Raw genomic sequence first — 24,609 nt, 5'->3', positions numbered from 1 at the left:
GCAGCTGAGCTGGATCAAACCACTCTGGGGCTGAGAGCACCAAATGCCTGCTTATTAAGGGGATGTTCAAGGGGCTGGGGGCTGGTGACACAGGGAGTGCTTTGGCTGTGCCCTTGACCTTGCTTTGGTGTCCTCTGCTGTGTACAGAGGGAATGGGATCACCCTCTCTGTGGCTGTGACCTGTGAGTGCACCGGAACACTGCCAGATCCTGGCACTGAGCTTATTTATTGTTTTATTTATTGTGCTGTCCCGTGCTGGAGGGCCCAGGAGAGCGAGCTCTCTGCTCTTCACTCGGGGTTCTTGGCTTTGCTCTGTCCTTGACTGACTGCTGGAGGCAGCTGCTTCTCCACCTCCTGCATTTCCTGCATTTCTTCTCTTTTTGCTTTCTTGTGCCTGGTGTCAGGAGGTTGCTGTGAAGGCAGCGTTTGTGCTTCCTAAGCCTCCACGTGTGTCCCTGCTGGGCTGCAGCAGCTGCAGTGCAGGGCTGGGGGGGCTGCAGGGGGCTGCAGGGGCCCGGGTACCCCATCCCTGCCCTCCACAGCAGGCTCAGGAGCCACATTTCCATCTGCTGGAGATCCCAGCACAGCTCCCGAGGGACCCTCGGAGAGGGGTGACTGACACAGCCCACTCAGGGCCCTTGTGGAAAGGGTCTGGGTGGGGAGGGGGGCACAGCTGCAGCGCCCTGGCTGCAGTGCAGGACCTCCAGCAATGCCAGCAGCTGGGCAAGTTCTGCCCAGTGCCTCTGGGAATGGAGCCAGAGCTTTTGTGAAGTCAAGAGTGGGTCCCCAGCTATGAGCCCTTCGGGGATCCTGAGCTTTCCTTGCCAGACAGAGAAATTTGTGTTTGGATTCTGGGTTTTGTGGCATTTTTTTCAGAATCTGGCAATGCCACAGATATGCTCTTCTCACATCACCAATGCAGACTCCAGACACCTTGAGATTCCCTCAGGCACACAGGGAACATTTGCAACATTTGCAGCAGGGACTGAAGGGGTTAAAGCTGCTTTGCAATGTGATTAAAAAAAAAAACAAAACATTTCCTTCTTGTCCAGAGACAGTTTATTTTCTGGGCATTCTTCGGGACGCAGGGAGGTGCCTTTTCTTTAAGGCATTTCCTGTAAGCAAATTTATATTTGGCCTGGGGAGGGTGGGGAGAGGAGGTGGGTGCTGGGGAGGGTCTGCAGCCGAGCTGGGTGACCTCAGCTTTGGCTCCTTGTCCCCAATTGTGGAGGTGGCAGCTGCGGGAGGTGCTGGCTGGGCTGCCTGTCACAGCAGGGCGAGGAGCAGGGTCCCTCCTGTCACAGCAGGGCGAGAGTGGGGTCCTGCGGGGTCCCTTGTGTCCCTCGCAGTGCTGCTGCCACGGTGCTGAGGCTGAGCTGGCATCCACGAGGCTGCTTTCAGGCCATCCCTTCCATTATCTTTAAGATGATGAAGATAAGAGCTGCTGAACCCTGTTATCCTGTGCTTGGTGTGGCTGTCTTCCCTCCCCCAGGATGGCTTTGATTGCCACTGAAGAGTTCAACCAGCCAAGGTGGAAATGCATCAGATCATCAGCATTCACTGTGCCCCTGGGGTGGGTAGGGCAGATTTAACTCTTTCCCCGAGGATATTTGATCAGATCCTGGGCCCGGGGCTGCAGGCAGACCCCGATGCCCCAGGCTGGGCTCCCCCAGGCTCGAGCTGCTCCCTGATATTCCCCGTGCCAATTTTCTTCTCCCCCATTTTGTTTTCTTTTTATTACCGTGATTTCCTAACATCGGAAGAGGCGAGTTATGAAACTGGAGTTATCCAAACACGTCTTGTTTGAAGATAGCGTTTCATGCAGCAGATGCAGCTTCCTGCCCTGTAAATGGCTCCCATTGTTTTGCCTTGGCTCCTGGCCCCAGCAGCGCTGGGGTGTCGCTCTGCTCCAGCAGCCACAGGAGTGGTGGTCCCAGGGCTGGACTGGGAGCACTGGTGCTCTGTAGGCAGCCTCTGAAAGCACCTGGAGCTGCCTCAGGTAAAAGGCAGTGAGCTGGCTGGGTGGGCTGCAAACATCAGCTGCAAACTGGGATCGTTGTGTGCTGGGCCAGGCACAGGGGTGGCACTGATGGGTGGTGTGTGCATGGCATGAGGCAGGGAAGAGGGGGTAAATAAAAGAGGTGGTGCTGGTTGGTGTGGTGAGGACACTTCGCAGCACAAAAGAAGCAGCACACATTTTTGATTTAATTTTTTTTTTTTTTTTTAGTGTTTAAATGCAAAGAGAGGGTTCAGAGGTGACCCTCAGGTGCTGCTGAGGCACTGGGAAGAAATTCTTTCCTCTGAGGGTGCTGAGGCCCTGGCACAAGTTGCCCAGAGAAGCTGTGGCTGCCCCATCCCTGGAAGTGTCCAAAGCCAGGTTGGATGAGGTTTGGAGTAACCTGGTCTGGTGGAAGGTGTCCCTGCTTATGGCAGGGGTTGGAACTGGATGAGCTGAAAGGTCCCTTCCAAACTAAACCGTCCTTTAGTCAATGATTCTGTGATTCCTGTGGTGCTGTGTGATTAAAGCAGTGGTAACAGTCAGATTTGCTGGTGAGCTGCACTTTTGTGCTCCATGTTCCCCCTGGGCACTGCCAGGTGACCTTGGGTGAGTGTCCTGCAGCTCCAGCCAGCTCTGGCTCCTGCAGGATCCCAGGCACAGGGAGGTGCAGCAGGAGCAGGCTGGGACCTGGTGAGTTTTGGGTGGATGTCCTTCCCCACCGGCAGAGGCTGCTTTGAGAGGAGCTGGGTGTGCCCAAAGCTCTTCCTCTGACTGAGGAAGCCTGGTGGGGATCACGCTGTCCCTGGAGCTTGGGCTGTGAGGGTGCCTCTCTTCTCCTGCTCTCCACAGCCTTCCCACCTGCTCGAGCAGCAGGGATTGTTTTTTCATTAATTTTTTGTTTCTGTGAACACTGTTAGGGGCTGGGGAGCTGCAGCTGTTGGCTCATTAATGAGGTTCTCTGCAGAACCGGGGCAGGAAGCAGTGCTGGACCCTTGGCTGAGCTCGCAGGTTGACGCTTTTCCTTCCTGCCCTTCTCAGCAAAGCAAAGTCACTTTGTGGCCGCCCCCACCTCAGCCCCTGCTCCCTCCCTGCTTTGGGTGTCAATTTTTGCTCTGAGGGTTGGGCTGGGGTCCCCCAGGCAGGGTCCTGGGGAAGGAGCCTTGTGTCTCTGTTTCTTTGGCCACAGCAGTTGGAGAAGACATTGATAGTGAGGTCAGGAGTTTCAATGATTGGTGTTTGATAAGGTTCACTGATATTTTATCAATGGTCTCTGAGGACAGAAGGAAACTTTGTGAGTTAAGAACATCTGTCTGGGCAGGGCCACATCCCCCTGAGTGCTCAGTGCTGGCTCAGGATGGAACTCAAATCTTCAGAGATCCCATTCTCTCCTTAATGCCAGCACCCACGGAGATCTTGGCTGTTCCTGGGCTGTTCTCTGGCTGTGCTGGCAGTCACTCACCTGCCCAGCTGCTTCACCTGGGATTTTCCTGCTCTCATGCTGCTCCTTGAGCAGGGACTGAGCCGTGAAGGGCCCCTGGCAGCATGGAAGATGTGTTAGACTGGGTTCCATGGATTATTGAGCATTTGTGTTTCTTGGCCAGGCTCCTCAGCCTCAGTGGCATGGAGTGGTGGCTTTGTCAGTGCTTTCCCTGTTGTTCCAGCACTGCTCCCCTTCAGCTCATCTCCAGCTCTGCCCAGCTCCTGGGTGGGGATGGGCACGGGGGTGTTCTGCCGTGGAAGGGGGAGGAGATGCCATATCCCACCCCTCTCTGGGAATGCTCTGGAGACCGAGGAGAGCCAAGATCAGCTCCTGCAGCCCTGCAGGTGCTCTCAGGCTGCAGGGACCTTGTGCCACCCCACAGTGCTGTGGGCAGGTGGGAATGAAGCACTGGGTGAGCAGCCGGCGGGAAGAGCAGCGCGTCCTTGCGAGCGGCGGTCACGGCTCAGTGTCACCTGTCACATGCCAGGCAGGGCACTGGAGCATGGCTGGCCTTGTGGGCATGGCTCAGTGAGGCAGTGCTGGGTGAGCAGCCACGGGTCCAGGCACTGGGACTGGGATTTTGGGCAAGTCAAGGCACCAGCTGTTTTGGATGGAGCTGGGGGCAGGTGCTGCTCATCCTCGGAGATGCTGAGGTGTGTTGGGGCTTTGGGTCCCTTCTGAAAACTCGCATTTGAGTCAAAAATTAATCATAAAATTCGATGGATAAAGTTCTAGAAGGGTATGAGCTGATTGATTGACCACAAACATGTCAGCCAGCAGCACGGGGGGAGAGCTCTGCTGAGGCAAAGGCTTCCTCAGAAACACCAGTGGGGCAACTGCTGCACACTGCTGGGACTGGAAGGGAATGTTTGCTTGGAGAAAGACGAGCATTTTAGAGTGCTGTTCTGAAAGACACAGCCCTGACTGCTGGGGATGGCTCCCCTGCCATGCACAGCTGCTGTGGTGGGGGTTTGGCTGGGGAGGTTCCTCCCTGTGTGAAAGCAGTGGCTATTCCAGAATGACTATTTTGAGGGCAAAGTGTTCTTAGTATCACCCCTGGGAAGCTCTGAACAGGCTGGAGCCTTTGCCAGCCCTGGCATCAGCCCACCATCAGGAGGAGATCTGTCAGCCACGAGCAGCCCCATCCTCACCATGCCCAGCTGTGAGCACCAGCGAGGCCATTGTGCAGTCAGGCCCAGACAAAAAAACCCAAGTGGGCCTTGCTGTGACAAACCTTTTCCTTACAGAGGGGCTTTCACATGGAAGGGAAGCTGGAACAAACATGCCCATTCCTGCCAAAGGCACTGCTCTGCCAGTAACTGGCCTCTGCTTCCTACTGCAAGTGGTTGATGTGTGGAACTGGGGCTTCCTGCTGCCTGCTGACCCCTGGGCTTCTCCTTCTCCTGACCCCAGGAGCTGTTCCTCTGCTCCTGACCCTGCTGTTGGCAGCCACCACTCTGGCTCCGGTGTGCTCGGCGTCATAACTTCCCGTGAGCGGGAATGGCTGTGCCAGGGTGTGAGCTCCTGGAAATCCCTCAGAAGGCTGGGAAGTGCTTGGTTAATTAACCAAATTGAAGAGGAGTTGTTTGAACCATGTCTGGGACGTGTTCCACCTGACTTACAGCAAAGATCTTCGATTTGGGATCGTCTTTTAGCCACGGAGCAGCCCAGATCCCTTTGTGCATCCTGGGATCCTTCCTGATCCACGGCTCTCCTCTGTGTGCCACAAGGCTTTGCTTGCCTTGGCTCCTCAGAAATGCTGTTTTTTACATAAAGGACCCTGGTTTGGTCTATGCCCGGGTGCAGGGTGGGCTTGGCTGTGGGAAGGGGCCCACCAGACCTGTGCTGGATTCTCTGGTGGGAGGCAGATGGATGGGACCATGTAAGCTGACTCTGCCATTCCCCTGAATTATCTTCCATTGGGATTCAGCATCTTGCCTGGCAGAGCAGCGTAAGAGTCTCTAATATTGCTTGAGGCCAGGTTTTGCATCCTGTTTTATAATATTCCCTGACATTCCCCACATTCCTGGAAAGGAGACTTCTGTATTTTTTTGAAATGTTCCTTTGTCTCTTTGGAAAACTGTGGCATCCTCTAAGACTTCTTCGAAATGCCATTGTCCTGCTGTCCTGGCACCTCCTGCTAGCTCCATAAGGAATGGGCAGCCTTGAGTTTCAACTCCAGCCCCAACATCATCTCCTTCCAGTTGGGAGATGAAGAAAAAAGTGTAGACCATGTGCTGAGGGCAGATGGGATGTTTTCCAGTGCTGTATCCCTGGGTAGGGATAAGAGACCTATGGTGATACTCACCGGGAATCAGAAGCAAGGGGAGATGATGCTCAGCTCATTCTGGGAATGATTTATGCCAGAGCTCTGGTTTGGGAAGTGCAGGCACACAGAATGTGGTTTTCATTGCAGAGACTAATCCCGTGTCAGCCACAGCTTCTTGCTTGGACTGTGCTGACCCCTCTGCTTGGGCTGAGAGGTGAGCAGACTCCTGCTGCATGGAGAAGAAACATTCCCAGGGCAGGTGGAGCACACTGGGCTCAGCACAAACTGTAAATTTGTAGGGAATTGGGTGATTTAATCTGGATATCTCACATTGCAAAGAACTCAAGAACTGCTGTTCTTATCCCTCAACCATCTTTTTGAGCTTTTTCCCCTCTTTGATATCTTGAGGGACTGGGAAATTTATGCTGATCCAGCCTTGGCTGTCACTTTTCCCATCCCTGGCACGCAGAACCTGCTGGCAGCTCCTGTTGTCCTGCTCCAAGAGGAGCCTCAGCTGAGGCTCACAGCTCTGGTTTGATGATGATGAGGGTGGCCAGTCTGATGATGAGAGGGGGTTTTGGGGTGTCCATCCCGGTGTCCTGCCAGGCAGGACAGACTGTGCGGGACGCTTCGCCCTTAACCCTTTATTTCTCGGCTTGGCACGGGAAGCTGCGGCTCACCTGGCGGCCCCGGGGTGCCGAGCCGGGCAGGACGGGTCCGTGCTGGGCTGGGCAGGACGGCGGGGCTGGGAGCGGTGCCGGATGGAGCCCTCCCGGCGCTCCCACCCCCGCCGTGGCGCTCAGCCCTGCGGGGCCGGCGTGTCCTGTTTGCCGGGGACACGGCTCGGCTCGGCACGGCTCGGCACAGCCCTGCATCTCTGCCATGGAAGGTCTCTTGCCGCCGCTGGACAGTGCTGGGTGGCCGAGGAGGGCGTGAAGGAGGCTGGGGGGGTCATGCTGATATTTTTTTTCTGCGTTTAATCCACGGGTTCCAATGAACAAAGCCGGGATTAACAGCTCCTGCCATGGTGAGTCTGCTCGTGCCCCGGCTCTGTGTTTGGATTGGGAGGCTCCAGCCAGCAAACGCTCTCGGGGGAGGTGGGAAAGGCTCTAAAATGACCTTTTTTTCTTGTTAGAGATTTCTTGGAAGCAGCGTTTCCTGTGCAGCAGGGCGGTTTGCTCCGGCTTTTACGCAGCGGGGGCGAGCGCAGGGTTCAGAGGTGTCGCTTGTGTTGTTGTTAAAATTGTTGGGGAGGTTTTTTTTTTAAGTCTTTTCTCGAAAACCAGAATTTCCTTCCCCGTTTTTTCCCGTGCCCGGAGCGGGGCTGTGCAGGAGCCCTGTGCCTTGCTGGGACCGGGGATGCGGCTGAGCGGGGCAGGGATGCGAGCGGCGGTGGTGGTGACACAGCACGGGCTGGCCTCAGTCACAGCGCCAGAGCTTCTCCTCACCCATCCTGCTCCCCACTGGAGCTGCAGCCCTGGCAATATTTGGGTTTATTTCTGCCAGAGCCAGCCAAGCCGGTGGGAGCGCTCCTCCTGATCTCCGGTTGTTTCCCGAGCCAAAATCCTTTCGTGTGAGCCCGAACCCCCCCGGCCCTGGCAGGCATGGCCAGGGGTGCCATGGTGCTGGTGCCAGCCGTGCTCTGGGATGTGGCATCATCTGCTGACACCAATTCACTGATTTAAAAGCAGTTTCCAGAAGAAGGAATGAGAAAAAAAACGGAGTTTGGAGCTGTGGGGTGGAGGTGGAAATACCCCAAGCGGTGCCCGTGGGCGTGGGGTGCAGCAGAAGGGGGTCCTGATGGGAGAGACCTGGGAGCTGGTGACAGTCCTTCCCCTGGGCACACAGACCCGTGTCCCCCTGAGAAATGTCCCTTGGCTGTGTTTTTGGAGTTTAGGTTATGCCTTGATCTGGGGCAGTGCTGGAGGGGGTCTCTGCATGGACAGGGGTTCTGAGCCTGCACCCCGTGGGCTGAGGGGGGCCTTGTGCTCAGCTGCACATCCAGGACTCCTTGGGGCTAAACTCCTGGATTTTGCAGATTTTTCTGGGATTTCAGGAGTTTAGCAAGGAGCACATGCAGGCACCTGTACTTCCCCCTGGGCCGCAGGGATCAGTTGATAAACCAAAGCTGAGTCTGGTGGGGAAGGAGGAAGGATCATGTGCTGAGCTGGGAAATACTTGATTTGGGGTTATTTTTGTATTGCGAAAGGGAAGAAGAGAGCCCTAAACTAACCATTCATGGCTCTGCTGGGAATTCAGTGCCTGTTCCTTGCTGCAAGGGCTCGTGCCCATGCCAGGGCTGTGGCAGTGGCTACTGGCTGGGTGTGACAGCTGTGGTTTGGGCTCCCTGTCCCTGGGGACATGTAGGGCTCCCACCAAAGCTGCTGGAACCTGAGCATTCTTCAGCCAGCAATGGGATGGGTTTGTGATTCTGTACAACATGGAAAAAGCTGCAGCAAGACCACAAGGGAATTCTGCTCCATGGGTTCCTCTGGTAACACACGTGTTTATGCTAAATAAATGCATAAAAGTAGGAGGGCATTCCCTCGTGTATTAAGGAAATAACTGTTCTTTAGTGCCTGGATTTAGCAGCAGGAGCTGGAGGTTGTTCCTCGGCGTGGGAAGCAGGAGAGCAGCTGCAGCAGGTCACATCCATGGGAGATACAAATGCTCCAGTGGGTGATTGGAACTCCTGGCAGAGCCAGAACTGCTGCTGGTTCTGTTTTTTTAGCAGAACTGTTGGTGTTTTCCTTTGGCTTGGCCTTCCTTGGCCTTTGGTGGTGGCTGGGGTTGGGTCTCGTGCAGTACTCTGGACGCTGACCTCAGTCCATGCTGGGTTTAACGCTCTTCCAGGTGGTGAAAACTGGAAAACTGGAAAACTTTTGCTGTTGTCCATCTAAAGAAAAGTGAGATGTGATCCTCCTCACTGGGAGGAGCAGCCTGGCTGGTACCTGTGGTGGGTGATGGATGCCAAAGCTCCAGCACTGCTGGCTGCCCTCGGACCGACGGCGTCCGCTTGTCCAAACAAAGGGCGTGTGAGGTCCATGGGATGGCCAACAGGAAAACAGTGCAATTTTAGAAAGGGTGGACTACAGGATGGGCAAGACAGATTGATTTTCTTCAGGATCCAAGTAGCTGTTCTCATCTGGCTCCTTGTGGATGCCTCATGACTGTTCTAGGTCAGGTTGGATGAGGCTTGGAGCAACCTGGGGTTGTAGAAGGTGTCCCTGCCCATGGCAGAGGGCCAGAATGAGTAATCACCAAGGTCCCTTCCAACCCAAACTATTCTGGGATTCTCTTCTGGATTTTCCTTTCTGGCTTCACCAAACACCAAAGAGAAGGAAGAAACTTCACCCCAAGCCTGGATCTGGCAAAGGTGGCTGGTGGCTGTGCTGGCACTGATAGACCTTCTGCACAGGATGAGCTGGAGCCAGAGATTCTCTTTGCTCTGAGCTTGCTTTGCCATTGCCTTTTCAGAGATGGAACCCCAGGTTCCCACCATGTTGGGCTTGCCCTCAGGCGTGGTGGGCTGCTGCTGTGTGCTCCCAGCACAGTGGGACAGTCCTGCCCTCTCTGTTGTTCCTCTGGGGTCAGAGCAGCTGCAGAAATGCAGGTGTGGGAGGCAAGGACGCATCAGGGTCCTCACCTTCCTGGTCCTTTGTTTCTGTTCCTCTCTTTTTCCATCCCTTGCTCCCCCCAGACATCTGCTCTGCAGCTGCAGCCAGAGCAGTGGGACGTGCAGAGCTCCTGCTCCCGAGTGCTCTGGAGCTGCTGGGAGGAGGTGTCCTGTAGGCTCAAGGGGCTACAAGACTCTGAGGAGCTGCCTGGAGGAGCAGGAATCTGTAATGTGATGTAGGACACTCCCGTAGCCATCACAGCAGTGCCAGGGGACACTGACTTGGTCTCTGCCACTTCACTGTGTCCTGCTGCCAGTGTCCATCAGATGGCATGTCCCAGAGCACTCAGTCCTTCTGTGCATCCCATGTTCAGCCCTGCCCTGTGGGGTCTGTGAAGATGTTTTGGTGTGAAGAAGGGACTTGGGTTAGTGGTGTCCTTGGCAGTGCTGGACTCGAAGATCTTAAACAGCTTTCCCAGCTTAAACCATTCCATGATTCCATAATCCTACACGTCATTTCTTGTGGCCAATATGTCTGCTTCAGTGCTTCCTTCTCATCTTTACTAAAGACAGCACTGGCTGCAGACCTGAATTTATGTTGTTCTGAGTGTTGTTTGAGGAAGCAGAGGTGTTCTCTGAGCAGGCTGGGCCCCTCTCCCAGGTGCCTCCTTTTGGGTGGACGAGTGCTGCAGCCTCACCTCGGTTTCCTGGTGCCCGCACTCCTGCGTGGTGCAGCACAAAGCTCTGCACACTGTGGGCGTGAAGGGCTGAGTAAACCAGACCTGAGGCTGCTGTTGGGTTCGTTTGAGGGGAGGAAATGAGAGCTACCACATTCAGCTGATAAGGGTGGTCACACGCAGCTCTGGAGCCCAGCGGAGGGATGAGTGGGCAGAGATAAGGCAGGGGAGAGCTCTGGGGGGCTCTGATGGTGCTGCTGGGGGTCTCTGTGCCCAGCCTGCAGGGATTGTGATCCAGATCTGATCCAGACACCCAACAACCACAGTCCCCCTGCCCTGTGGTGGCCAGAGGGGTTCCTGTGTGGGTTGTACCAGCCAGTACCCACGGACACCATCCAGCAATTCCTGTGCAACCTCTAGGATCATTTTTACCCCTGGATGTCCCTCGCGTTCATGTTCCCAGCAGCTCTCTGGGGGTGGCAGAGGGCTCTTCTGCCATCCCTCCTGCCAGGTGCCATCTCCTGGCAGCAATGCCCTTGGAGCAGACATTTCAGGGCTGGAGGTGAAGGAGGCATTTGAGCAATTCCTGATTGGTGACATAGCAAGGAGCAGTTCCCAAAGCTTGTGGGACCTATTTACTGTGTGAAGGTTAATTATGGAAACGCGCCGTGTCTGGGAGAACATCCAAGAGCATTCCTCATTCCTGTCCATGTGCCCTGTCCATGTCTGTGCTGGCAGCTCCAAAATCTCTGCCCTCTGCTGAGTGGAGCTGGCAGCTGGAAGCAGGAGGTGCCCGTGGCTGGCAGTGTGGAGCTCTGTGTGCCCCCTGCCCCAAGAGCCCAGCTGGGTGGGCAGTGAGTTCCAGCTGTGGAACCATGGGGGCTTCCTCCAAACCCCCCTGGGAGGGTCTAGGATTGGCCCTTGGCTGCTGTGGGAGAGATGCCCTGCTCAGGAAGGCAGCTCTGATTTCTCCAGGCAGAGTCAGTCCCTCTGTCCCTGGTAGCATACACCTTTCCCATGGGACACCCCATTCAGCTCCTCATGTTCTCAAGCAGTGAGGGCACATCCCCCTGGTTCAGGAGAGGAGTTGGGACTTCCTGTCATTCCTGTAAAAGGCAGGCAAGAAACTTCTGCTTATAGCTGGGAAGGAAAGTCCCTGTTGTAGGCAGTTTTACTTTCAGGCAGGATGGAAAGAAATCACACCAACACGAAAGGAAAAAGAGCAATTTTCTCCCCTTGGTGCTGGGGCTGAAGCTTCCCCCGCAGTGCCAGGCAGCTGCTTCCAGCTTTCCATGAGGTAACATGTGAGCAATTTTGTGGTGGGGTTTTCTCCTCACATGCTAATTGGCTGTGTGGGACGTTTTATGGGGATTTGGAACCTTGCTGTGGGAAGCTGAGAGCCTGGCCTGGGACTTCTTGTCAGTTTTGATTGTTAAAGTGCAGAGCTGGGGTTCTGGGAAGTGGCTTTCCTGCCTGTAATTCTGCTGGCCTCCAGTGTTCCAGGTTGCTTATTTTAGAGCTTTTATGGAATGCCCTGGGCTTTTCCCTTTTTTCCTGGTTCACGCCTGTTCCAGAGTGGGTGGATGGAGCACCAAAAGCACTTGAGAGAGAAATATCAGGCTCCAGACACTCACAGCCAGGAGCCATTCCTGCCAGAGTCACCAGTGCTGCCCCAGGAAAATGCCACAGTGCAGTCACTGCAAGAAAGGGATTGGGAAACTTTGTCCTTTTTTCTCCACTTCAGTGTTGGTTTTCATCCTTTTCTTCTGGAACAATCAGAACATCTTCTCTTCCTTCATTTTTGATTTCCACCCCTTCCTGGGGGTGTTGGGAGGTCAGGCTGGGGGGTCTGGACCCACTTGGGGGGTTTCTGATGGACCGTGGTGGTGCTTGGTTTACATCTCTGCCCCTTGCTGGGTGCGTGGCATGGGAGAACTACTGTGGAAACCTTTTCCTTGGGAAGCACCATCCAGCCTCAGCAGCTGCTGGACAAGGGCAGAGGCTTTGCTGGGGGAGGATTCTCTGGTGGCCCATAGGATGGTGCACCACTGGGAGCTTTTTCCACTGAAGGTGTTGGTGCTGGTTTCCCCATGGGGTTGTCCAGGCATTTCCTGAGGGCTCATCTCCCATGGAGAGCTTCCTTTGGAACATGAAACATAACGGGGCTGCTGGTCTGCCTTCCCTGCCTGCAGTCAGGAAGCTGGTGGGATTTATCCCCTTGTTTCTCAGGGATGCATGGACTCTGCCTCTACCCTCTGCCAGCTCCTCCTGCTATGCAACTGGAGTGGGATGATTTCTGCACTATTTAAACCGCAGATCTCAAAGATATTGAGTTGCTATAAGATATTGAGTTGCTGTAAGCTCCTGGAAATTATTTGCTGACCAGTGGAGGCATGGAGACCCTCTTTGTGCCCTGCTGAGAGTGGATGTAGTGCTTGATGAGCCTGCATTAGACATCAGGGAATCCTGGTATCTTGAGATGTTGGCAACCCATTTCTGTCACTGCTGCCTGGGGCTCAGGTTGAGCGGGGTGGAGGGTGGAGGGTCTCTGGGCAGCAATCCCTGGGCTCAGGCTGCATTCCCAGTGGAGGCTGCAGCCAGGGATGTGTGCTGGGCTCGGGCCCCATCACCCTGCCCGACAGTGAGGCTCCTGAGAGGTGACAGGGAGGGCTGGGAACCCGGCTGGAATGGGTGACCCTGTGCCCAGCATCCCACGGCAGGAGTGTTTGCCTGCCCGGCCTTTCCTGCACTTCCCTGGGAAAGCACGTCCATGGGAAGGGCAGGAAGAGGAGGAAGCTGGCTGCTGGCTCCCTCTGGGACAGGATACTTGGAAACCTTTTCTGTGACAGCACTTCTACATCAGGAGAGCTCAGCCTGGGCTGGTCAAACATCCCCCTGCTCTAAGGGGCTTCTCCCTGCTGGAGGGGCTCTGGGGGGATGCAGGACTTGTCAGAGCAGGCAGAGTCTCGGAGCTGGCTGCTGGAGAGGACAGGAGGGGTGGAGGTTTGGGGCCCTGGCCCCCTGCCAGCCCTGCGTGGGGAGGGTGGAGGAGGGAAGGAAATGTCGTGCTCTGACTCCGCATTTCCACCACGGTGATGGGAGGCTGAGCCCAGTCCTGCACGGAGAGAGCATCCTGCTGCAGCCCTGGGCTCTGGCTGGGGTGGCCGTGGTCACACTGGGTGTCACCAGGCTCTGGTGTGGCCCCAGCCATGCTCTGGTACCAGCTGAGCCCCGCTGTGGGCAGGGGTAAGCTCAGCCAGGGCCCTGCTCCTGCTGCCCTCCGCCAGACCCGTCCCTGGAGCAGCATCCGTGGCACAGGTGGGACATTGCTGGTTTTGCTCATGGCTTGGGGCACACGGAGCTGCAGTCCCTGGTTGGGATTGCTCCCATGGAATTCCCACTGGGAGCAGAGTCAGGCAGCGGTGGGAACTGGCAGGGGCTTTGGGAAGTGCCTGTCCCTGGGTCCTGCCCACTGCAGGAGGGATCTGCTTCCAGAGCTGACATGGCCAGAGAGCATTCCCAGGGACTACCAGGCTTGGTGTCCTCCTGATGGAGAGATGCAGCCATGGGGTGTTCTCCTTGTGGGGTGCTGAGTTCCTTGGGAGGGATGTGGTGCTCCACATGGAGCAGCTGACCCAGGATGGCTCCGGGGTTGAGTTCTCCACTGGGATTGCTGGGTCAGAGCCCTGTTGGGGGCAGGAGGGGTCAGCCCTGGGCTTTGGCAGGACTCATGGCATGTTTAATGACAGCTGTGTGGTTTGGACCCGGATCCAGATGCTCATTCCAAAACTTCTTCCCAAAACTTGCCAAGTATTTGGGTCCAGGGCTTTGGCTTAGTCCTGTCCTGAACTGAGCTGCTTATTTGGAACTTTTTTTTTTTGCTTCTGTAAGTCTGGAATTGGGAATGCAAACTGTAGCCAGAGCTCTGGGCTGAGGCAGTGGGCGGATGGGGATGGAATCAGGGTATTCCAGTGCTGGGTGGGTCTGGCCTCAGCCCGCCGTGTGCCTCCAGCAGGGACAGATCAGACCCTGAGGCTGCCAAGGCATTTTCTACCCCTGAGGTCAGATGTTGTCACCCTCAGCAGCAGAAATGTCATCGGGCCAATGGGTGCTGACACTTGGCAATGACTCGCTGTGCCTGCGGGAGCTCGGGGCTGTTTTCCCTCAGTTTCTCTAAACTGGAGGAATTTCCCAGGAAATACTGCTGGCTGCTGAATGGGCTCATCTGGGCGATGGCTGATCCCTTTGTGAGGGGTGGGAACCAGCTGGGCAAGGGGTGAAGAGCCCCACCAGGGATTTGGTGCTGACTGGGATGAACACCAGCTTGAAAGAAGAGGTGGAGAAGGCTGGGTGATGGGAAGGAGGTGGGGAGGAAGGGTTTCTTTGGCAGCCTTTGCTCAGGGATGTTTGCAGAAGTGATCAACGCTGAGCTTTGATGATCTCTGAACTGATGATTACAAAGAAAGATCTTCCTCTCCTGCCTGGCCGAGAACTGTGTTTGGTTTGGAGGGTTCAGAAACAAAACGTTTCATCAGAAGGTTAAAACTGCATCTTGTGGCCCTGTCATTCAGGTGGCATCACTGTCACCTCCTGCTCTTTGCCCAGTGCTGGCAGAGAGCTGCAGCTGAACTGTGTCTGCCCAGGCCCCCTGGCTCTGCAGCCACACATCTCTGCTCTGTGCACATGGAACATTGGCTTGCTGTCAGGACTCTGGGGGTGTGGGCTGTGTTCTCAGGGCGTTGCTGCTGCAGGATGCTCAGGCTGGTTCTTTGCTTTCTTACAGAAATTGAAGCCAAGAAAGCGTGTGACTGGCTGCGGGCAGCGGGGTTCCCCCAGTATGCCCAGCTGTACGAAGGTGAGAGCTGCCTCCTGCCCTGACCTTGCTCTGTACCTGCCCAGAGCCTCTATCTCAGCCAGATTCCAAGGGGGGCTGCAGGGACAGCGCCCACAGCTCCAGGGAGAGGAGGGGATTGCTTACTGATTATATGATTGTTTGTTACACTTTGAGCCCTTGGCCACGGCCTGGATAACCCGCCAGTTAACTTCCCTGCATTCCTGAACTTTTCCCCTTCAGGCAGGGCTCTGAGGAATCCTGGGGCGGCTGCTTTGGCCATGGGCAGCCAGGCTTTGGAGAGCCATCAGCTCTGAAGTGGTTCAGGGAGTGTTTGCCGTGGGTGGGAGCATAGTGGAGGTAACGTGGAGAGCGAGCGTGTTCTCCCTCCTTCCATCCCTCCCCACTCCCGCAACCCCTGCCCTGCTCCAGCCTGTTCTGAGCGCTCAGCCTGGATCAGACATGGTCCCACTCCCAGCTCCTGTGCCAGGCGCCCCGGGCGGTGGCAGGGTGGCTGTGGTGTGGCTCACAGAGCTCAGCTGTGTGTGCTTGGAAGCCCCGGGGGGATGCTGGTCCCGGCGGTGCGAGCAGCGGCGGCCGCAGCCGGGCCCGTCCTGCCGGACAATAGCGGGAAGCGGGGCTGGGGCGGCCGAAGCCAGGGCCATTGTTCGGCCGGGCACTTCCCCCGCCCCCTGCAGCACATCCCCCGTGATGGCTTCATGAGCAGCCTGTTTGCTGCCAGTGCCTATTTTGGGGGGCAGGCCACACGTGTTCCTGCCGGGATGCCCAGCCCCAGGTGCTGGCCCCAGACAGTGCTCACAGCTGGGCAGCGAGGAGCGGTGCTGGTGCTGCAGTCTGTGAATCAACCAACCCTTCTCCAGCCTCTGGCCACAGAACTTCCCACATCCTCCAAGTGTTTCCCTCTGTTTCCCTTCCCGTGGTGATCACACTCCATGGCTTCACAGACAGATGGATAGAGACCCTGGGGGCTGAAGGTCCAGGTCCCACATGCACGATCCCAGCAGAGCTGTCTGTGCTCAGGGATGAGCAGGGAACTGAATGGAGGTGTCTTATCACCCTCACCTAACATACCTGGGAAGAACCGTGCCCAGAGACCCTGGGCATGCCCCACCTCCCGGTCATCTCCAGCCACTTCAGCCTTTCCTCCTCTTCCCATGCCCACTGCTGTCCTTTGTCCCTGATGGAGCAGCTGGCTTGGGATCTGCCACTGATGTCACTTCCTTCCCCAGAGTCGTCATTCCCTCTTGACATCAGTGCTGTGAAGAAGGACCACAGCTTCCTGGACCAGGATTCCCTCAAATCCCTGTGCAGGTAATGCTCCCTTGCTCCCCCTCACATGGAATCAGCAGGGGGATGTGGCACAGACAAGGACAGCAGCCCAGGCTGATGGGGTGGTGGGCTTATAGGGTGCCTGCCTTGACCTTGGCTGGGCCCAGAGCCCGCTCCAGCGCTGTCACTCCCTCTGTAGTGAGGGCTCAGTGGTTAGATCAGGGAACATTGCTGGTGTTGGGGGGTTCCAGGGAAACAGGAGGTTTCTCTGCTCCATGTGATGCTGGTTGTCCCAGTACTGGGCAATGCAGCCCAGCCCAGTTTCCACCTGGGCACGGCGCTGCTGCAGCTGCAGGTTTGGGAGCTGTGCAGGGCTGGAGTGCAGAGAGCAGCGTGGGGGGACTCAGAGCACACCAGAGCTGGCACCCACAGCGGGGCACTGACCGATGGTCAGTCTGGATGGGCTGTGTGTCACTCAGTGCTGTGACTCAGCCCTGCCTTGGCTCTCAGGACACATCATCACAGCCATGTCCCTGTGCTGGCTCCGTGCCGTCCCTCCCACCCAGAGCAGAGCAGAGGCAGGAACAGGGTCTGTTTCCTATTTGTTTCCCAGCAGAGAGGCTGCTGTGCTGCGCAGGAGGGGATCCCTGTGCCATTTCCTGGGTGCAGTGAGGCAGGAGATGATGGGAGGTCTCTGCCTGTCCCTCCCTCTCTGAGCTTTCAGGTCCTTTAGTCATTCCCTATCTGGGGCACAGGAGCTTCTGAGGTGATTTTGCTTTAGTAGCCTGGAGCAGACCACCCCTGCCCACTTGCCACAGCAGCTGGCATGGGCATTGCCTGGCTTGGGCTACCATCTGCTGGCATTGTCCCCTTGTTAGTCAGGTGTCCTTCTGACTGTGGACTCAAAGCAGCAGGTGACAGGCACAGCCAAGGCTCTAAGGCAGGAAAATCAAAAGAAGCCAAAGCCATCCCTGTGGTTGGGGCAGGGGCTGGGACCAGGGTAAAGCCACTCTGTTTCTTGCAGGAGGCTGATGACCCTGAACACCTGTGCCTCCATGAAGCTGGATGTTCACTTTCAGCGTAAACAGGTAAAGCATCCTGGATGCTCGAGGCAGGTGAGGGGCTGAGGGGTGCAGGGGATCATGTGCTCGATGTGGGGGCAGTGTCCTGGTGAGCTCTGGGACTGCCCTGGGCACAGAGTGGCTCCTGGAGGCCTCCACTGCCAAAGGGGTCCTGAGCTGGTTTAAGAGGTGACCACGCTGCTCTCCTCCCCACCTGGGGCCATGCTGGTGGCTGTGCCCCTCTGAGGTGGGGGGATGTGCTGACCCTCAATGGCTCCAACTGATTGATCATCCCCTGTTCTCAACCACCCACAGAATGAAGACTCTGAGGAGGAAGTCGACTTTGCCATCAGCACCCGGTGGTCCTACCAGAGGGACAGCAAAAGGTGGTCACGGGTGGGGTCCGCCGATGTCGTGTCCCAGGGCTCGGGGGCCCTGAGCTGCACCATGCACCCGGTGTCCAGCCGTGAGAGCGTCCTCACAGACCTCAGCACCAACCCCGAGGCCACGTCCCTGCACAGCACGGGCAGTGTGGGCAGCGTGGGTGGCACGGGCGGCACGCTGGGCAATGCAGCTGTGCCATCCCAGCCCCTGTCCCCCCTCCGTGCCGCTGCCACCGCCTCCAGCTGCAGCCAGAGCGAGGGCTCTGCCCCAGAGCAGCCCTCGGGCCAGGGAGAGACCTCTAAGGAGAAGCTGAAGAAGCGACGGTCTCGAAGCTTCCTGAAGCGGATCGAGTCCCTGCGGAGGAAGGACAAGGAGAAACCCAGCCCAGACGGCAGGGTGGCTCCGCACAGCAGCGCCACTCTCCCGCCAGGATGGGGCTCTCTGAAGGATGATGAGGACCTTGCAGCCACCCGGACCAACTCCTCTAAAAGAGGGACACCTGCCTCTTTCCACAGCAAAAAACACTTCTTCTCGGTATCATACAGGACTAACCGCCTGCTCGGCCCCGGGGGCACCAAGGGCAGCTCTGACCCCAAACGCGGTGGAGTTTATTTGGAGGATTACGACACAGACACAGCCCCTGCCGCCGGCTGTGCCTGGGCTGCTGCCGAGTGCCAGCGCCGGGCTCGCCATGGCGATTGCCTGGTCTATATCCCCTGTGACCACAAGCCCGGCACCTTCCCCAAATCCCTGTCCATCGAGAGCTTGTGTCCCCTGGCCGGCAGTTCCCTGACGCACTGGAGCGCCGGGAGCGCGGCCGTGGGGCTGGGCGGGGGCGGCAGCGGCAGCAGCGTGGAGGGCTCGTCCTCCCCGAGGGGCTTCGCCCGCCGGCGCCGGGGCTCCTGCAGCTCCCTGGGCAGCCGCGTCAGCGTCTACGACAACGTGCCGGACTTCGGCAGCAGCGAGGATTTCTGCAAGGACGGGGAGGTTGACTTCAAGAACCTCGACGACATCCTGCAGCAGATGGGGATGCTGCAGAAGAAGGTGGAGCTCTGGTGTAAAGCCGTCTCCCCTGGCCTGGATGGAGAGGAAGGGGGCGACGAAGAGGAGGATGAGGAGGAGTCGGACTCGGGAGGGGAACCCTCCAACCTGCATTTCGAAGAACAGTCCATGTCAGATGTTGGCACCTCTGCCAGTGACTTTGATAGCACTGGGAACTCCCTCAATGAGGCTGAAGAGATCGAGACACGGGAGCGCCGGGATTCGGGGGTAGGAGCATCCCTCACGAGACCCTGCAGGTACCACAGAATCCCGAGGTGGTTTGGGTGGGAAGGGACCATAGAGACCATCTCGTTCCACCCCCTCCGCTATGGGCAGGGACACTTTCCACCAGACCATACTGCTCCAAACCCCGTCCAGCCTGGCCGTGAACACTCCCAGGGTCGGGGCTGCTGCAGCAGGGAGGAGTACACAGCCTGTGGGTCTGGGGAGCAGCGCCCGATCCCGTTCTTGGGGGCTGGATGATCGGCTCCTCCCGGAAGGCAGGAGCGGGAGGGAGGGGAGCGCTGCCGGAGCCGCACGGCGCGGGCAGGGCAGCGCAGCGCGGGGCGCGGGTGCGCCCTGGTGGCCGCAGGACACCGCTGCCACCGCTGCCGGCCCTGTGTGCCTGCACAGACCCGCGATTAAAGGGGTTTTCATTGATTAATAACGAGTGTAAACGCAGCGGGTACGTGCCTCCCCTGTGCCAGTACTCCCTGGGGTTCTTGCTCTCTGGCTTTCCTCACCCAGTTTGGCTGTGCTGGAGGGTGATGTGGCAGTAACCATGAAGGACTGGAGTGCAGTGGGAGTTTCTTCAGCTGGGAATGTCCCGTGTGTCCCCAGAAAGCTGCGTTGGCACAGCTTCCAGAACTCGCACCGGCCCAGCCTGAACTCAGCCTCGCTGGAGATCAACCGCCAGTCCTCAGCCCAGCTCAACCTGCTCCAGAAGTGCTCCCTGCTCCGGCTCACAGCCATCATGGAGAAGTACTCTGTGCCCCACAAGCAGGCCTGGACGTGGTGAGTTGGGGCAAGGGGGACCAGGAAGGGGCCCACGGGCTCGTGCTGTGTCCCCAGCCTGGGGCATCTTCAGAGTGTGGAGGGGGAAAAGCTAAACCAAGGGCTGGCTGCTTTGGCAAGTGTGAGCCAGAGCTGAGCCCCAGGCTCCTGGCATCACCCGGGCTTCCAGGGAGCTCCTGGCATCATCTGCCGCTGTGGGAGCTGCACGTATTTGTGGGGCATTAAAAGTGCTGCAGCAACATAAGAGAGTGGGACAGTGGTTTCTTTTCATAGCCAAGTAACAAAATTATTTTAGCCTAATAAAAGGTGCTGCCATTCCTGCTGGGAAACTGCCTTGCTTGTATTCCAAATACTGCAGAAATGTGTTTATGTGTGTGTGTTCCCAGGATCCTGCTCCTCTGTGAGGGGAGGTGCTGAGGACACCGATCATTGCACTGACGTCTCTCTGTCCCACTCTGCAGGACTGTCCCCAAGTTCATGAAGCGCAGTAAAGTCCCTGACTACAGGGACAAGATGGTTTTTGGGGTGCCACCCATCGTCAACGTGCAGCGGACGGGGCAGCCCCTGCCCCAGAGCATCCAACAGGCCATGCGCTACTTGCGCAGCCAGTGCCTGGACCAGGTGAGGCCGTGGCTGCTGGGATTTGGGGGGGAAAACAGCTCTAGGGGTCCTTTGTTCACCTCTTGTGGTGTGTGCTGAAGCAGGAGGGTGGGATTGTCCATGGGAACCCAGCACCATCCCTGTGGCCATACCTCACTCAGTGTCTCCTCTGGGTTCAGGGATGATCCCTTTGGGAGGGAGTCTTTGCCTGTCCCACAGGTGCCCACCCAGGCCGGTGCCCGCTCACCCCCGCTCTGCTCTGGCAGGTTGGCATTTTCCGCAAGTCTGGAGTGAAGTCCCGGATCCAGGCGCTCCGGCACATGAACGAGACCAGCCCTGAGCACGTGGACTACTCGGGCCAGTCAGCGTACGACGTGGCCGACCTGCTGAAGCAATACTTCCGCGACCTGCCCGAGCCCATCTTCACCAGCAAGCTGACCGACACCTTCCTGCAGATCTACCAGTGTAAGGGCCGGCCTGGCGGCACCTCGGGGGCTTTGGGGAGGAGGGGTCCCTCTGTTTGGATGCAGGGGATGGGTGGTGGCCATGGGGACGCCCCGCTGACGCCGCCCCATGCCCGCAGTTGTGTCCAAGGAGCAGCGGCTGCAGGCGGTGCAGGCCACCATCATCCTCATGCCGGACGAGAACAGGGAGGTGCTGCAGACCCTGCTCTACTTCCTGAGCGACATCGCCTCGGCCGAGGAGAACCAGATGACGGCTGGGAACCTGGCTGTGTGCCTGGCCCCCTCCATCTTCCACCTCAATGTGTCCAAGAAGGAAAGCACATCGCCCAGGTAAGGGCTGGCTGAGCTGCCCAGTGCTCCTTCCCTGCCTGCTGTGGGAGGGGGAATGGTGACACATGGGGGGGCTGTTGGCTCTGCTCTGTGACACAAATGAGGGGGTGCCCACCGGTGCCAGCACTACCTGATCCCCCACAGGGCCATACACAAGAGGGGCACCATGGGGAAGCCAGACCAGAAGGACCTCAATGAGAACATGGCTGCCACGCAGGGGCTCTCCCACATGATCAGCGACTGCAAGAAGCTCTTCCAGGTGGGTGGCAATGGTGTCCCAGCCCAGTGCTGCCCATGGGAGACATGACCTTGCTGGCAGGTGCTGGTCCTGAACCACCTCAGTGGTTCAGCAGCCACCAGCCATTCGCCCTGGAGCCAAGCCCAGCTATGTCCTGGGGTAGGAGGTGGTGCAGGCTGTATGTCCATCCTCCCCACTCCCTGAGGAATGAGTTATGGTTCTCTGTCTGTCCAGGACCACTCACAAAGTGCCCACAGGATCTCTCTGCCTCACTGAACATCTGTGTGCCTTTGGCTTGCAGGTCTCCCATGACATCTTGCTGCAGCTGAGCAGCTCCTATATGGCTGCAGATGCTTATCCCCACCCCCTGGCTGACTTGGTGTGTCAGGGGGAGAGCAAGGATTTACACTCCTACTTTGAGCAGAGTGTCCAGAACCTGCTCAAAGAGTTGTCAGAGAAATTCAAGGGATGGCTGAGCACGCCAGGGCCCCTGAACACGGAGCTGTCCTGCAAAAAGGTAAATGCCACTTTGTGGAGGGGCTTGAGAACATGTGCATGGGGTGACCTCTCCAGCAGCCAGAGCAGGTCCCGCCCCACCCCTCACTAGCCAGCAGATGGGACTGTGCTGCTCTATGGCAGTGGGAGCCATCAGTGAAGCTGCTCAGGGGCTAGCACTGGGGGTCCTGTGGGACAGTCTGTGTGACCCTCCCCTCGTCCCCTCAGGTTGGGGACGGGAACCCTCTGCGCCTGTGGAAGGTCTCCACGGATGTCGAGGCCCCTCCTGCCACGGTGCTGCACCGGGTGCTGCGGGAGCGTCACCTGTGGGACGAGGACCTGCTGCAGAGCAGGGTGGTGGAGGCTCTGGACAAGGACATGGAGGTGTACCACTACGTGACAGACAGCATGGCCCCGCACCCGCGCAGGGACTGCATGGTGCTCCGGTGAGGGCGGCTCGGTGGGGCACATCCCCTCTGTTCTATTGCACTAAATAGTTCATTTAGTTGTTGTTTTGCATGGAGTGGTCCTTATATTGCAGTGGATAGTTGATGTTATATCACATGGTTTGTTCTTCCCCCATCACGTGGTCTTTCTGTCACCCACCTCAGTACCCCCTGGTGGTCTCTTCCTGGGTTACCCCTCCCCTTGCCACTCCTAACTGGTATCCCACTGGTTGTGGTCCTCCTCCTCCTCTGCCCCCCATTTCCCCTGGGTATAAAAGTCTCCCGCCATCAGGCCACGCCCTCTTTCTCGCGTGGGGAGTCACCAGAGTCTGAGGTGTCTCCTAGCAAGTCAATAAACAGAGGACATCCGTCCCCACGTGGAAAAGAGCGCTTTCGATCTTTTCCTTTCGTCTATGTAAGACCGTGTGGGCTGGGTCACTAGCTAGCCAGAGTGGACCCAAACAGCCTGCTGAGACATGGTCCTACACCCCTCTGCTCCAGCCCCATCTCCTCCTCCTTTCCTGGGCTGTGTGGGGCTCCCGCTGTGTGATCCCACGGTGGGCAGGCACTCACGGCTGCTGTGTCGCAGGCGCTGGCGCACGGACCTGCCACGGGGAGCCTGCCTGCTCAGCTCCCTCTCGGTGGAGCACGACAAGGTGCCAGTGGAGGGAGGTGTCAAGGCCATCGTGCTGACGTCCCAGTACCTCATCGAGCCCGGCGCCATGGGCCGCTCCCGGGTCACTCACATCTGCAGGGCTGACCTCAGGTAACGGGATCCTCCGGGAGGGCGTGGAGCAGCAGCAGCAGGATGTGCTGCTTCCTGATACTGCCAGGGTCTCTCCTGCCCACTCACCCCTCCTGCCTCTTCTCTTCTCCAGGGGTCGGTCTCCCGAGTGGTATAACAGGGTCTTTGGCCACCTCTGTGCCATGGAGCTGGCGAGGATCCGAGACTCCTTCCCAGCCCTGAGTCCCATCGGCCCCGAGACAAAGATTTGAGGCACCAGGAAGATGCTCTGTCCTTTCAGACGTGGACTTGCCATTGGATCCGGACTGGGGCTCTCAGCAGGAAGCACGGTGTGGTGCAGTGCCCGTGGAGGGAGACAGAGGCACATATTTATAAACATCCTTTCACCCCAGGCTGGGCAGTCCCGTGCCGCAGCCCAGGTGCTGCAGGGCAGGGTGGCCACAGAGGAAAAGCCGTGGTGTCCCACAGGAGAAGTGGGGGAGCAGAGGGAAAGAGTGGCCATGGGGTGACCCCTGAATGCAGCCTGTGGCAGGAGCTGGGGCCCCCACACAAGCCAGGAGCAGCAGCAGGGGTGAAGGAGCGTGGAGTGAGGCGGGAGGAGCGAGCAGGGAAAGCGGGGCCGTGTCCGCAGGTCGCAGTGCAGGGGTGGGAAGTGAGGGTGGGCAGTGAGGAGGGGACTGTGTGTGTGGTGTCACCCGGTGGGGACAGCCAGGGAGTCACTGTGGGGTACTGGAAGAGGCTGCTGTTCTGGGAGGAGGGGGCTGCCGATAGATACATAGGTGCCAGCCCCTGTCGAGGGGCAGACAGAACCTGTTGCAGCATTGGTGCTGAATGCGTGGAAGAAGCAGCCCTGTACTCCCGTGCCTTGCTCTTCCTTGGCTAAAAGCCCTCTCTCTGCACTTGGTGTCACTGAGAGGAGGGGTGCATGGACCATGTTCCAAGCCAAGGCCATCCTCAACCAGCTGACCCATTATTTGCATGGGGCAGGACACTCTGGAGCCCTGGGGCAGCTGTGCCTGGGTGGGAAGGGGCAATGCCTGGAAAGAGGCATTGAGGTGGGGAGAGACTCCCCAGACCAGCTCCCCCTTTATGCTGCCTTCAGTATTGAGGGCCATACCTGGAGAGGGAGTTGGGATGGCTGGAGGGGCAGTTGTTTGGAATTCACCCCTCTTTGGGCACCTACACATGGCCCATGCCCACCTACTCCTGCAGAGACATCCATTCCCCTTTCCACCCCTTCTTACCTTCATGAAGGAACAGTTCACTGGAGCTGTCAGCACTCAGGAGATGACCTGGTTTCTCCATTCAGGCAGGGACCCAAATTCCCAGACGTCGTTCCAACTGGAAGGCAACACGACCCATGAGCTGGGGATCCCAGTGTTAGTTTGGCCATAACTGTCTGTCTTTTGGTAAAAAGAAAAGCACAAGTCAGCCTCTAGTCTGTTTTTATATATATGTATTTTTTATATATATATATATAAAAATATAACTAACATGTGGGGGAGTGAATTTTCTCCTGATATTTTTTTAAAGTGTTTCTTTTTTTAATCTATAAATACTTGTACAGGTGGAATATTAATATATAACTCTGGTGTCAGAGCTCAGCATCAGGTGATGCTCACTTACAGC

General features: G+C 57.4%; 1 protein-coding gene across 7 annotated transcripts in view; it reads left to right on the top strand.

The window, feature by feature from the left end:
• The window catches only part of STARD8 (StAR related lipid transfer domain containing 8), a 39,849-nt gene extending 16,234 nt beyond the window's left edge, over nt 1–23,615 (top strand). For 4 of the 7 annotated variants that reach the window (XM_030967797.1, XM_030967802.1, XM_030967803.1 and 1 more), the window contains 13 exons: nt 14,825–14,896; nt 16,123–16,204; nt 17,187–17,250; nt 17,539–18,905; nt 19,396–19,662; nt 20,124–20,283; nt 20,529–20,727; nt 20,846–21,056; nt 21,201–21,315; nt 21,596–21,811; nt 22,018–22,235; nt 22,825–23,001; nt 23,114–23,615. In XM_030967797.1, coding sequence (XP_030823657.1) covers nt 14,825–14,896; nt 16,123–16,204; nt 17,187–17,250; nt 17,539–18,905; nt 19,396–19,662; nt 20,124–20,283; nt 20,529–20,727; nt 20,846–21,056; nt 21,201–21,315; nt 21,596–21,811; nt 22,018–22,235; nt 22,825–23,001; nt 23,114–23,231 — 3,266 coding nt within the window. In that variant the 3' untranslated portion in view covers nt 23,232–23,615. Of the gene's footprint in view, nt 1–6,620; nt 6,776–13,142; nt 13,360–14,824; nt 14,897–16,122; nt 16,205–17,186; nt 17,251–17,538; nt 18,906–19,395; nt 19,663–20,123; nt 20,284–20,528; nt 20,728–20,845; nt 21,057–21,200; nt 21,316–21,595; nt 21,812–22,017; nt 22,236–22,824; nt 23,002–23,113 lie in introns of those variants that run through there. The other 3 variants (XM_030967799.1, XM_030967800.1, XM_030967796.1) reach the window with 3 other exon arrangements.
• The last annotated feature ends 994 nt before the right edge of the window (nt 23,616–24,609 follow it).

This window comes from Camarhynchus parvulus, chromosome 4A (genome assembly GCF_901933205.1).
Source record: "Camarhynchus parvulus chromosome 4A, STF_HiC, whole genome shotgun sequence".
Taxonomy (NCBI): domain Eukaryota; kingdom Metazoa; phylum Chordata; class Aves; order Passeriformes; family Thraupidae; genus Camarhynchus; species Camarhynchus parvulus.
This window is presented reverse-complemented; position numbering and strand designations above follow the sequence as displayed.